General features: G+C 41.6%; 1 protein-coding gene across 6 annotated transcripts in view; it reads left to right on the plus strand.

The window, feature by feature from the left end:
• LOC106565273 (ral GTPase-activating protein subunit beta) overlaps positions 1-14,743 on the plus strand; it is a 93,720-nt gene that overhangs the window by 17,992 nt on the left and 60,985 nt on the right. For all 6 annotated transcript variants that reach the window (XR_001319639.3, XM_014132196.3, XM_014132197.3 and 3 more), the window contains exons 4-6: positions 11,766-11,935; positions 12,236-12,422; positions 14,441-14,572. Coding sequence is in view for 5 of the 6 variants with exons in the window: in XM_014132196.3 (XP_013987671.2) it covers positions 11,766-11,935; positions 12,236-12,422; positions 14,441-14,572 (489 nt within the window). In the remaining variant the exon portion in view is untranslated. The remainder of the gene's footprint in view (positions 1-11,765; positions 11,936-12,235; positions 12,423-14,440; positions 14,573-14,743) is intronic.

Here is a 14,743-nt window from a genome sequence, read left to right on the forward strand (position 1 = left end):
TGTTGCAAACTCGTCCCCTGTATGACAGTCATACAAGCGCACACTTTTCTTAAATTAAAGATACCGTACTGTTACCGTGGGCAGGGGCGGTTCTGGGGGGGTGGGGGGGGGACAGTTTTGGACCCCCATGTGGCCCCCCTAAATGTGGAGTATGAAATAATTTTTACATAACTCATTTTTGCTATCGTTCTTTTTTTACATCCGTTATTAGACAGTGGCAACGCGGAACACTAATGATTTTGAACATGGTCTTTTGCCTGCTAATGCCTGCAACGCAGTGAAGAAAACGTTATGACAACAATAACATCTAATGTAACTGGCCCCTCTAACAGTACAACTGGCCCCAGCTTGGCCCCCCCAGTTGAAATGGTCTAGAACCGCCACTGACCGTGGGCCCACTGTACCGTTGCATCCCTAGTGAACACTAACACCAAATGCCTCACAGCTAAGCGTCGACTAGCACACGCATAACTCGGTTAAGCAATGCTTGTCCCTCTGAGTTATTATGGCCCTGCAATGGAAAACTAACTTGCTCATACAGGTCTCCAACAAGCCCTGCGAGTGTTAAGTTTTACAGAGTACCGGCTTGTGCTAAGCCAACAAGCACTGTCCCCACTCCATGCCTAACAGCACTGTGCCTCCAGAAATGCAAGGGCATAGGGCCATGATATTTCGATCAAAGTGTCTCTCTTTGATGCCAATAGAGGGTGCCACCCCACTACATCGGTTGAGTGCGAGTCATCAGGCTTGTGGAAAAGCTCTTTCTCACAGCGGAGAATCGACACGCAAGCACAGTTACTCCCTAAGGGCTGTCTACTATTACGAAGGGATACAAGCTTCAGTTCGCTATGAAATGACCCATTTTTCTACTGGGTTCTATTTCATTTTGTACTTTACTGATTTTATTGTCCCCATGGGGAAATGTTGTTGTAGTGTCATGTACATGTTTAAAGTGGCATTTTAAATACAAAACAAATTGACAATACAACTTTCATAAGTTACATACCAATAAAATGAGACTAGCCTGCTGGCCTTACTGGGTCGATAGGAATATTAGCCTGAGCTATTTAGGAGGGATATGGCACAAATGATTGTCTAGTTCTGTTTTTCCTGCCGAGGGGTGCCCTATACCTGCACCCAGAGGGGAGTATTTCAAATTCTGGGTACAGGGGGTGGCTTGGGTCTAAAATGATTGATTGAGCCTTGCGGAGGGCCCTGACCTTAAAGATCTCATCCAGGCCTTCCTGCCTGTCTGTTTGACTCCATGTACCTTGCTTGCTGTGGTGATAATCCTTCTCAGCATATTTCTCTGGCTGACAGTGGCATTGCCAAACCAACAAACAATACAAAAAGTTAATACTCTCAATGAAAGATTTGTTAAACAGAGTCAGTATAGTACAGTCAACATTAAAAGATCCCAGCTTTTTGAGAAAGTAGAGTCTCTGTTGACTCTTTTTGAAGATCAGGTCTGTACATTTACTCCACTGAAGCTTATTGTCCAAGAGGACACCCAGATATTTCTGATGTTCTGACCGGCAACATCTATCAGAGGTAGGTGCTGTACACTTCCTGAAGTCTATGCACATCTTGTTGTTATTGAGGACCAAGTGTGATTCGTCACACCACTCTACAAAGTCGTAATTTAGGACCGGGCCATAGTGTTCCACATTATCATGCAACAGGCTGATCAAACCAGTTTCATCAGCAAACTTAACGAGGTGTTTGTCAGGATGGGAACTAGTACAACTATTAGTGTACAGGAGTGGGGACAAAACACATCCCTGAGGAGAGCCTGTGTTGGTGGTGCGTATGTCTGACACGTGGGGACCTACTTTGACCCGCTGTGACCTCTGGCTCACCCACAAAACCAGCCCCCTATCTAAGGAGAAGTCCGTTATGAGTCTCTGTGCCAGAATGTAAGGCTGGATTGTGTTCAAGGCAGAAGAAAAGTCAACAAACAGAACCCTGACCCTCTAGATGTTTATAGACCATGTAGAGGAGAGTAAGTATGGCATCACCGAGTCTTCTGATGGGCAAGCTGAAACGGGTCGAGGAGCTTCTGGGTGGCTCAATTTTCTCAAGGCATTTCATTACTTACTAAGGATGTCAAAGTGACAGGGTGGTAGTCATTCAGCACAGATGGATTAGATGCTTTAGGAATGGGTATAACTATTGAGTTTGTTCACCAAACTGGCACGTTGTTGGTCGAGAGAGGGTTGGAAAATGTCTGTAAAAACACCAGCCAATTGTTCAGCACAGTGCTTTAACACATGTCTACTTATTTTGTCTGGGCCTGGGCTTTTGTGTGCGTTACTTCCCTTAAACAACTTCAAAACATCATCCTGCTTAACAACAACCCTCTCAAACATTTTGTAATGATGCTTCCATTTGTTTTACCTCTGACACAAAGTCGTCAGAATCAAATCTTGAGACAGTCAGTCAGTTCATTAGCCATGTTCTGGCCCTCATGTCTCCCAAGGTCAGCATTTGCCCCCCCCCCCCCCCCCCCCAGTACCTGTCTTTTGATCTCACGTTGTACATCTCTTAAAGCCTGTCTATTACCCTCAGCATGAACTGCCTTCTTCCTATTAAGTAGTGATTTTAGATTATTTTGATACCCACGGGTTATTGTTAGGATAGATATTACAGATTTTAGTAGGCACAACTGACTCAACACAAGTTTACATAGTCTGAAAAAACATCTGTGATCAGAGCTGCTGTTGCGCCATTTGAACCTAAACTTTGTTTTTTTTATCAAAATGTGTTTATTGGCAGAAATGCCTTCTTGAACATGTGAACTTTCAAGTGCCTTAACCTCTTACATCTAGACGTTCCGCTAGCGGAACACCTGCTCCAATATCCAATGATAGGCGTGGCGCGAATTACAAATTCCTCAAAAATACTAAAACTTCAATTTTTCAAACATATGACTATTTCACAGCATTTTAAAGACAAGACTCTCCTTTATCTAACCACACTGTCCGATTTCAAAAAGGCTTTACAGCGAAAGCAAAACATTAGATTATGTCAGCAGAGTACCAAGCCAGAAATAATCAGACACCCATTTTTCAAGCTAGCATATAATGTCACAAAAACCCAGAAGACAGCTAAATGCAGCACTAACCTTTGATCTTCATCAGATGACACACCTAGGACATTATGTTATACAATACATGCATGTTTTGTTCAATCAAGTTCATATTTATATCAAAAAACAGCTTTTTACATTAGCATGTGACGTTCAGAACTAGCATACCCCCCGCAAACCTCCGGAGGACTTTGCTAACAATTTATTAAATTACTCACGATAAACGTTCACAAAAAGCATAACAATTATTTTAAGAATTATAGATACAGAACTCCTCTATGCACTCGATATGTCCGATTTTAAAATAGCTTTTTGGTGAAAGCACATTTTGCAATATTCTAAGTACATAGCCCGGCCATCACGGGCTAGCTATTTAGACACCCGGCAAGTTTAGCACTCACCAATATCAGATTTACTATTATAAAAGTTTGATTACCTTTTGTTGTCTTCGTCAGAATGCACTCCCAGGACTGCCACTTCAATAACAAATGTTGATTTGGTCCAAAATAATCCATCGTTATATCCGAATAGCGGCGTTTTGTTCGTGCGTCCCAGACACTATCCCAAATGGTAAATAAGGGTCGCGCGCATGGCGCAATTCGTGACAAAAAAATTCTAAATATTCCATTACCGTACTTCGAAGCATGTCAACCGCTGTTTAAAATCAATTTTTATGCCATTTTTCTCGTAGAAAAGCGATAATATTCCGACCGGGAATCTCCTTTTCGGCAAACAGAGGAAAAAATCACAAAGACGGGGGCGGCCAGGTCACGCGCCTAAGCCCACAGTCCCTTGATCGGCCACTTGAGAAAGGCGATAATGTGTTTCAGCCTGGGGCTGGGATGACGACATTCTGTTTTTTCCCGGGCTCTGAGCGCCCATGGACGACGTAGGAAGTGTCACGTTAGAGCAGAGATCCTTTGTAAAAGATAGAGATGGCAAAGAAGTTCCAGAAATGGTCAGACAGGCCACTTCCTGTAAAGGAATCTCTCAGGTTTTGACCTGCCATTTGAGTTCTGTTATACTCACAGACACCATTCAAACAGTTTTAGAAACTTTAGGGTGTTTTCTATCCATATATAATAAGTATATGCATATTCTAGTTACTGGGTAGGATTAGTAACCAGATTAAATCGGGTACGTTTTTTATCCAGCCGTGAAAATACTGCCCCCTAGCCATAAGAGGTTAATAACAAACTTGTATGCCATCTGTAAATACCAATACAATTGTTAAATTACGAGCCTAGTTGGTTTAGCCATGGAAAAAGAGGGGAACCTTCCTGTTAGCCATGATTGGCTGAGATATTGAGTGGGCTGGACATGCCGAGAGATGATATGAGTTTGGATTAGTCTGCCATGTAGCACGCTTCTGTCAATAATATGAGCTGGTCAGTATGTGTAGGTAATACTTTCTAACTCTTTTTTTGAAAGATATCACATAGTAGAAATGCATAAGTGTTGCTCTCCACTTTTTGGAGGACCGAGTTTTGAAATCAGTGGCATTAAAGTATGATAGCTAAGGAGATGGAGAAAATTATGGCATTTGATTGCAAATATGCAGACTGAGTCGTAAAAGAGAACACACAGAAGGCTGGTGTTTTTATAAAACACCTGTATCCAGATTACATCTTCAAACTAAGGCAGCCATGGCATCCGTGACAGAGGGAGAAGCGTCCATCCATGTATAAGGGTAAGAGTCTAGCTAGCTACATTTTCAGATATTACAAATGTTGTCAGTCATTTTCATTTCAAGTTAGTGTACTGTTAGCTAGCTAATGTTATCTGGTTGGCTAGCATTACGTGTATGATCTGTGTAGCAATATTATTCATATCTCAGATCCATTTGCATTGTTAGTTATCCTAATCTTAGCTAGCTAACATTGAACCTGGTTGGTTAGCTACCTGCTGATTCACGCAGGGTAGTAATGTTATGAGTTGGGATTATGATTCGTTGTTTAGCTAGCTAGCTACATGCCTTAACAAAAGACTCTACAATGCAAGTAACTATTTCAGTAGAATGTTTACGATGTCACTGCGACAACTGTCGATAGACCTAGCTGGTAAATTCGCTCTGGCCATCTACTCCTGATTTCAGAGCACTCTTGTCTGATTGGGCTAGAGTGCAGAACAACTGACCAATTTACGAACGCTCAACACCTGTTGCATATGGCCGGTGTCCGTAAACGTTGGCAAAAAAGTGTAATTATAGTTTTGCCAGCAGCACAGTTGCAGTCCCCAACGGTCTGGATAACATAGCAACAGCCTAAAGCCAGTTCTGCTAGGGCAAGTAAAATGGTCAGAGTGAGCTGTTCTCTCATTTGTGTCTGGAAGTAGCTAGCAAGCTAGCCAAAGTTAGCCATTTAGCTTGGGTGCTTGACTGCTGCTATTAGGTCAGAACGCTTGGATCGACGTTACTCCTCGGCCAGAGCGTCCAGTGTGCACTCTGAACGCTCCGAGAGCGGAACACTCTGAATTTACGAACAGACAATCTGACAACCCTCTTGAGTTTACGAATGCCCAGAGCACACTCTGGCTCTCCAGATTAAATTTACGAACATACCCGTAGTATAAGCCAGCCTTTATTCTTGAAATCTTAGCCTCACGTGAATCCTTAAAGAGATTTGGTGGGGCTAAAGCTTAAAAGGGTGTGAACGATGCTGAATGGGTGTAGACAAAGAAGAGCCCTCCAGAAGGTACCAAAACATTCAAGGGCAATTTTCTCAAGTGAGGTTACAAGTTTATCAACTTTCAAAGCAGACTTACTTTCCAATTGTTCCTCAACTGTAATGTATGATATACCATTTTCTAGCTCTGAGTCTCTACTTTTATCCAATGTAAAAAACACCATTTCAAATTTTGCTACTTAAGATCGAGCCGGTCGGTCACATATGTGACTCACCACCTGGATTCGGTCTTATGTAGCAAAATTTGAAGAAAAAAAAAATGATGTTGCTAAACGTAGACTCAGAGCTACAAAATGGTATATCATACACTGCATTTTTTAGGAACCATGGGAAAGTAATTCTGCTTTTAAAGTTGATAAACTTGTTTACTCACTTTTGAGAAACTTAAATATATAAATCATTTCAAATTCATTGTTAAACCAGACTGCCAAATTTTTCTTTCTGTTATTGACGGATAGCCAGGGGCACACTCCAACACTCAGACATACTAAACACAAATGCTTTGTTTGTAAATTGAGTCTGCCAGATCAAATGCAGTAGGGATGACCAGGGATGTTCACTTGATAAGTGTGTGAATTGGACAATTTTCCTGTCAAAATGTAACAAGTACTTTTGGGTGTCAGGGAAATTATATGGAGTAAAAAGTACATTTTCTTTCGGAATGTAGTGAAGTAAAAGTTGCCAAAAATATAAATTAGTAATGTACAGATACCCCCCCAAAATACTGAAGTAGTACTTTCAAGTATTTTTACTAAAGTACTTTACACCACTGCCCAAATGCCTTCACACCAGTACATTAACATACAGTATATACTGTTACAAATGCACTTATCACATAGTATTCCATATATAAGTTAAGGCCATGCAACCTGAGATGAAACCTGAGTGAGGTGCACATGTAAAGTACATAAACAGATGCGTGTGCCATATATTTATGTGGTGGATACTTGATACGGTCACATGATATTGTTGTGGTATGTCACAAAATCATGTTATGACCACACGTATCAATTATTTATATTTATATATCAATATTTTTCTAAGTGGATGGGTCTCTACAGAAGGTGTTAACAGTACCAAATTGTTACTTGCATAGTAGCAATATCAGAAATAGATCCTGTCAATATAAATATACAGAATGTACAAGAACAGTATCAATAACAATATCAGTGATAGACAAGGTAGTTATGCATACAATCAGGGGTAAAGTGGCTGAGCAGCAGGATAAACAAAAGAAAATAGTAGCAGAAACCTATGGCTTGTGTGTTAGGAGAGAGTCATTTGAATAGAGGCACTGCAGACAGTGCTGATGACTGGTCCGTCACAAAACTCCCTGATCTTCTCAAAAAGATACGTTGTGTTCAATCCAGGTGGTGCTTGTATAGACAGACCATCTATGGGAGGAAGGATGTCAGCGTTGCGCAGCAGCTGAAACCTGGTCCCGACTGAGTTCGAACGCTCCTTGGCGACAACACCAGGCTCCAGAGCATCGAAGCTGTAAAACAGGGAATAATAACAAAACATCTGAAGACATTACAACCTTGCACAGCATCAATTCACCTCCCAAGTTTATATAAGAAGAATAACCTCATACAATTCAATGAAAAATGATTTTTCACCTGAAGTGCTGGTACTGCTTGATCTGTGGCAGCGGCCTGAAGTACGGAGTCAGGTGTTGTTGCCTGCAATAGCTTTCCACCAGCACCGTATTATCCTCCAGTCCAACCAGCTGTGGGATGTTGACCCCTGTCACAGTTGACCCCTTCACAACACCAGCAATATCAGACAAAAGTGTTCACTCTGGTCTTTCGGAAGCGCTGCTTTATGAGGCTGACACACCAGCCGGGGGCAAACTTGGTGTGGTTGCCTTTGCTGGATGTCGTGCCTTCATCAATCAAGTAGATGACTTGTTGTATTCCGTCACAGCAGACACCAAACAAGCCACACTTGCGACGAGTTAAAAAGTAGATGGGACCTGGAAACAATAGTGCACCTGAAAACAACAAAAGAACAGTAAGAGAAATTACAATGAATTATCTCACCCCTGTCAGTCTGTCTTCACACAGTTTAGTGAAAGGTATTTGCCTCCCTCCCATATATATATATATATATATATGAAATGTTGCTTACTTGTTGAGAAAAATCAAAGTTGTAATGCATCCTTATGTCTTTGCTTGCTGGTTCAGTGGGGCCCCCGAGAGACAACTGCAGGTCATGACAGGTGGTTTTGCAGTCAGCAACCATCTTCTGGTAGACAGACCGCTCTCTCTGAACAAGCAGGAGATGCTGCTCTTGCTTCTTCAGCTTGGCTGACTTAACAGCTTCTGGAAAATACAGAAGTAATGTGAGATCAATAAAAGTAGTGCCAATCATCTTGGAGGTCAATTAAATAATCAAAATGTGTTTATGCTTTACATACCAAGTGTTGTCATCGATTCCTTGTAGAGACGCCACATTGCTGCTTTTGTCACATGGGATGGCAGCAGCTTTCCACCAAAGTGTTTGTGTCCTGGGTGGCGTCCTGGTAATACTATTGCATTATTCTCTACGTAGTTGTTGAAGTTCACCACTCGCTGCAAGTCCTCATGCTTCAGGTGTAACCTGTGCTTGCTTGGGCCAGCTCTCTTTTTGATGAGAGGCATTAGACCATTCTCTTTGTGTGACTGGTGGAGGGGAGTGAAGCGTGTTCTACTGATACAATAGATGCGAAATGGCATTCTGAGAGAACCCCACTACACACAGTTCATACATGTCATGTTAGCTAGCTAACAGCAAGCTTCTTAGGGATAGGCGTCCCGCTAGCGGGACACCAGCCGACAACATTCGGTGAAATTGGAGGGCGCGCAATTCAAATAAATCATCGTAATATTAAACATTCATGAACATACAAGTATCTTATATAATTTAAAATGCGACTGTTGACATCTAGTGGAAGCCATAGGAATTGCAATCTGGGAGACGGATTTACATAGAAACAATAGGTTTCCATTATAAGAGTCTGGGGAGAGAAAAAATAGAAAATTCCCGGGTTGGATTTTCTTCGGATTTTCGCCTGCCATAACAATTCTGTTATAGTCTCAGACATTATTTTAACAGTTTTAGAAACTTCAAAGTGTTTTCTATCCAATGCTACCAATTATATGCGTATCCTGGCTTCTGGGCCTGAGTAACAGGCAGTTTACCTTGGGCACGTCAGTCAGGCGGAAATTCAGGAAACTAGACCCTATCCCTAAGAAGTTGTTAACTTGGGGTCTTTTGTTTAGACATGTAGCCAGCTAGCCAGCTAAACATTTAACCATAATCCCAAACCATAGAGTACTAGCAATACAAACCGATTGTCATAGCTAAAGTTAACAAAATAGGTTCAGTGTTAGCTAGCTAACATTAGGCTATAACAAAAGCAATGCGAAATTGCGTTGCACACAGTTCATACACTTAATTTAATGTTAGCTAGCAAGCCAGCCATCGAACCTCAGCTAATGTTAGCTAGCTAACAGCAAGCTTTAACTTGGTCTTTTGTTTAGACATTTAACATTAGCTAGCTAAATAATGAACTATAATATGGATACTTGCATACTGGAGTCTTTTTGTTAACCTGTTAGGGGTAGGGGGCAGTATTGACACGGCTGGATAAAAAACGTACCCGATTTAATCTGGTTACTACTCCTGCCCAGTAACTAGAATATGCATATAATTATTGGCTTTGGATAGAAAACACTCCAAAGTTTCTAAAACTGTTTGAATGGTGTCTGTGAGTATAACAGAACTCATTTGGCATGTCAAAACCTGAGAAGATTCTGTACAGGAAGTACCCTGTCTGACCATTTCTATCCAAAACAAAGGATCTCTGCTGTTACGTGACACTTCCTACGGCTCACATGGTCTCTCAGAAGGCGGCAAAAAGCTGAATCGTGGCTTTGCAGGCTCTGGCTGAAAAAAAGTAGCGCGTTTGGGTAGTGGCTGGTTACAGTACTGTGAGACTCAGGCGCGTGCCCGCGTCGACCGAATGCTTTGTTTTCTTTCCTCTGTTTACCTAAACGGAGATTCCCGGTCGGAATATTATCGCTTTTTTACGAGAAAAATGGCATAAAAATTGATTTTAAACAGCGGTTGACATGCTTCGAAGTACGGTAATGGAATATTTAGACATTTTTTGTCACGAATTGCGCCATGCTCGTAACCCTGATTTACCATTTCGGATAGTGTCTGGAACGCACGAACAAAACGCCGCTATTTGGATATAACGATGGATTATTTTGGACCAAACCAACATTTGTTATTGAAGTAGCAGTCCTGGGAGTGCATTCTGACGAAGACAACAAAAGGTAATCAAATTTTTGTAATAGTAAATCTGACTATGGTCAGGGCTAAACTTGGTCGGTGTCTAAATGGCTAGCCGTGATGGCTGGGCTATCTACTGAGAATATTGCCAAATGTGCTTTCACCGAAAAGCTATTTTAAAATCGGACACCTCGATTGCACAAAGGAGTTCTGTATCTATAATTCTTAAAATAATTGTTATGTTTTTTGTGAACGTTTATCGTGAGTAATTTAGTAAATTGTTAGTAAATTCCCCGGAAGTTTGCGGGGGGGTATGCTAGTTCTGAACGTCACATGCTAATGTAAAAAGCTGGTTTTTGATATAAATATGAACTTGATTGAACAAAACATGCATGTATTGTATAACATAATGTCCTAGGTGTGTCATCTGATGAAGATCATCAAAGGTTAGTGCTGCATTTAGCTGTCTTCTGGGTTTTTGTGACATTATAGGCTAGCTTGAAAAATGGGTGTCTGATTATTTCTGGCTGGGTACTCTGCTGACATAATCTAATGTTTTGCTTTCGTTGTAAAGCCTTTTTGAAATCGGACAGTGTGGTTAGATTAACGAGAGTCTTGTCTTTAAAATGCTGTAAAATAGTCATATGTTTGAGAAATTGAAGTAATAGCATTTCTAAGGTATTTGAAAATCGCGCCACGGGATTCAACTGGCTGTTGCGTAGGTGGGACGAATTCATCCCGCCTAGCCCAGAGAGGTTAAGTTTTAATACGCGATTAAAAAAAAACCTGCGTTAGACAGGATTACCCACCCTACACATACTGACCATCTCAAATGGACAGTAGTGTCCAGCCCACTCATTATCTCAGCCAATCATGGTTAGTGGGAAGGTTGCCTACTTTTTCTGTGGCTTAACCAACTAGGCTCCTAATTTAGCCATGTTATTCGTATTCACAGATGGCGTAAACGTTTGTTATTAAGGCACATGAAAGTTCACGTGTTCGAGTAGGCATTTCTGACAAAAAAACGCAATTTGATAAAAAAATGTTTTGCGTTCAAACGGCTCTCTTGTGACGTCGTGACTTGCGGCAGTTTCCTGAAACGGGTCACATGTGGAATGTGCCCTATCAGCTACTGTTTGCGCCTGCTGTCTTCAAAGGGGGTTTTCAGGTTTATTTACCTAACCCCTGTCTTTGGCTCGGGTTGACTTTTTCCCATTGTCGCACCATGGATCCTGTTGCCTTTCCTTGAATGGTGTCGTTGTCCAGTACGTGCGGTCCGCATCTAATTAGATTGTAGGCGAGCTCAGGCAACTGTGTCAGGCTCTTTGCATTTGTTGCACAAATCCCATGCAAGTCATTGTACTTAAATTAGCATATTTCGCACGTCGTAAACAAATCTTTTTTTTTTTTTTAGCTAAACAATTTGTTATTTTTATTTTATTTTGTAAGGTGGGTGAATTATCCGTTTTAAGGCCTTACCAACAATATCTTCTAAATATGTGTATGCGACTAAGATTTGATTTGAACCTACATTGCTTAAATAACATGGTAATTCTAAATAGGGACAGATACCCTCCATTAGTTCATCAAACTAAATCACAAGGCTTAGGGGAACGGAGCATTGAAGAGGGAATGGTCAATGGAGTGTATATTTTCGCTTCCTTTTACAGATGCGTTCCATTACTGTCTCTTTCTTTACCTCCTTCCCTCAGGCCGGAGCATTACAGCCCCATGCACTTCCGGCTGTGCCAACAGGTGCTGACGGCGGTGCAAAAGCTGGCCAGGGAATCGGGCGGCGGCATGGCCCGGGAGACCTGGGAGGTGCTGCTGCTCTTCCTGCTGCGCATCAACGACACCCTGCTGGCCCCGCCCACAGTCGGAGGTCAGCCAACTGGAACAGATGCAATTAGAGTACTTTTTGTAGTATTGTGGGGCAATTCCTCACATCTGCTTCGGTCACATTTTAGTCTTCCATTGATATCATACCATGACTAACATGTGGATGTTAGGATACGCCGCATAATCTTTTTGGCTTTGGTTAAATTAAATAACTTTGTTGCTAATATTACTATTTAGATGCAAATGATGATGTAGTCTGGGAGCATTTTTCCCCACCTAGACATTTTGGATGATGCAAATTCATCCTTACTCCACCATGTCCCCCATCCCCCAACTCGTTCAGGTGGGATAGCGGAGAAGCTGGCTGAGAAGCTGATCAGCGTGCTGTTTGAGGTGTGGTTCCTGGCCTGCATGCGCTGCTTCCCCACACCGCCCTACTGGAAGACGGCCAGGGAGATGCTGGCCAATTGGAGGCATCACCCGCCCGTGGTGGAGCAGTGGAGCAAGGTCATCGCATCCCTCACCTCCAGGTAGCCACACCACAACAAGAACAGTGGTTTCCAACCCTGGGATTGCAGGCTTTTGTTTAAGCTCAGTGCTTAAACATATGATTTAGCTTTTTTAAACAATGTGAGTGGATTTATTGGACACCTTCAGGTAAGACCAAATTAATTGGATAACAGGCAGTAGGAGTGTTTTCTGTCAACCACTAACCTGTGTTTTCTACAAGCACATGGAGTATCCAGCCAAATAGAAAATCAGCCAGCCAGAATCCCCTCAGGTGGTTAAGACAAGCCTCTGGTACATTCTAATGCCTTGATTCCATACGAAATACACAGTGAAATGATTGAATTGGGTTTACTGGTTTTACCTCCCAGATTGGAAAAATTAGTTGTGATATAGTGTTCACAATTTAAGTTACTGAAAATGTATGGATTCAGTGTATTGTTTGTTGTTTTGGATATTGTCTAGGCCTATACTATATGATCAGGACTATTTTCTGGATTTTTTGTTTTTTATAACCTTTAACCTGTTTTCTCTTGATTTAGAATGATCTAATATAGACACTAAGTAGTCAAACCCCTATGCTATGACACTCCAAATTGAGATCAGGTGCATCCAATTTCCTTTGATCATCCTTGAGATGTAACTAAAACTTGATTGGAGTCCACATGTGGCCAATTAAATTGTTTGGACATGATTTAGAAGGAAACACACCTGTCTATATAAGTCTAAGGAACTGTCCGTAGATCTCGGAGACAGAATTGTGACGAGCCATCTATCTGGGGAAGGGTGTAAAACAATTTCTAGAGTGTTGTACGTTTCCAAGAGCACAGTGGTCTCCATCATTGGGAAATGGAAAAAAATATGAAACTACACAGACTGCCTAGAGCTGGCTGTCCGACCAAACTGAGCAAGAAGGACCTTGGTCAGGGAGGTGACCAAGACCCCAATGACCACTGTGACAGAACCACAGAGTTCATTGAAGTACAACTGCCTCTACAGCACTAACCCAATCTGGCCTTTTTGGGAGAGTGGCCAGACAGAAGCAACTCCTGAGAAAAAGGCACATGCCAGCATGCCTGCAGTTTGTAAAAAGGCACGTGAAAGACTTAGAGCACAATGGAAAATATTCTGTGGTCTGATGAGATAAAAATGGAACTCTTTGGCCTAAATGCAAAGTGTTGTCTGGAGAAAACCAGGAACAATTCATCACCCGTCTAACGCCTTTCCTACCGTAAAGCATGGTGGTGGCACATCATGCTATGGGGATAATTTTCAGCGGCAGGGACTGGGAGACTGGTAAGGATAGAGGGAACAATGAATGGAGCCAAATACAGGCAAATCCTTGATGAGAACCTTCTTCAGAGTGCAAATGACCTCAGACTGGGGCGAAGATTTACGTTCCAACAGGACAATAACCCCAAGCATACAGCCAAAGCAACGCTGAAATGGCTTCAGAACAAGAATGTGAAACTCCTTGAGTGGCCCAGCCAAAGTCCAGACTTGAATCCCATTGAAAATCTGTGGAAAGACTTGAAGATTGCTGTTCACTGCCGTTCCCCATCTAACTTAACAGAGCTTGAGAAAATCTACAAGGAAGAATTGGAGAAAATCCCCAAATCCAGATGTGCAAAACTGATAGACACCCAACACGACTCAAAGCTGTAATCGCCGCCAAAGGTGCTTCTACAAAGTATTGACTTAAATAAATGAGATATTTCTGTGTTCCATTTTCAAGACATTTGTAAACATTTCTAAAATCATGTTTTCACTTTGTCATGGGGTATTGTGTGTAGAAAAAAATGTTTATTTAATCAATTTTGAATTCAGGCTTGTAACACAACAAAATGTGGAATAAGTCGAGGGCTGTGAATAGTTTCTGAAGGCACTGTACACGTACATGCAGGAATATTTATAAACACTTTACTAATGGTTAAAGTATTTGATAATGGATTATTAGCTGATTATAAGCACAAATTAATATCAAGCATTAATTATGTAAATGTATTCATAAGATTCATTTAAATGTTCTGTTTTGGCACAGACTGTTGCGGTTCACCTACGGTCCATCCTTCCCTCCATTCAAAGTCCCAGAGGAGGACGCCAACATGATCCCTACTGAGATGGACAATGACTGTGTGGCTCAGACCTGGTTCCGTTTTCTTCACATGCTGAGGTGAGTCCCACGGAGCTAGCTATATGTATATGTGTGGTACATTATGGGAGGTATTGCTGTTCAAATCTATACTGTATTCTGTGTAATTGCTCCCCAATGAAATAGTATAACTTTCTTCAATCATCATTTAAGAAACTTATCCTGGAAGTAACTTATTGTGTCTTTTTGATG

Source organism: Salmo salar, chromosome 12, assembly GCF_965601325.2.
Source record: "Salmo salar chromosome 12, fSalSal1, whole genome shotgun sequence".
In the NCBI taxonomy this organism is placed as follows: Eukaryota; Metazoa; Chordata; class Actinopteri; order Salmoniformes; family Salmonidae; genus Salmo; species Salmo salar.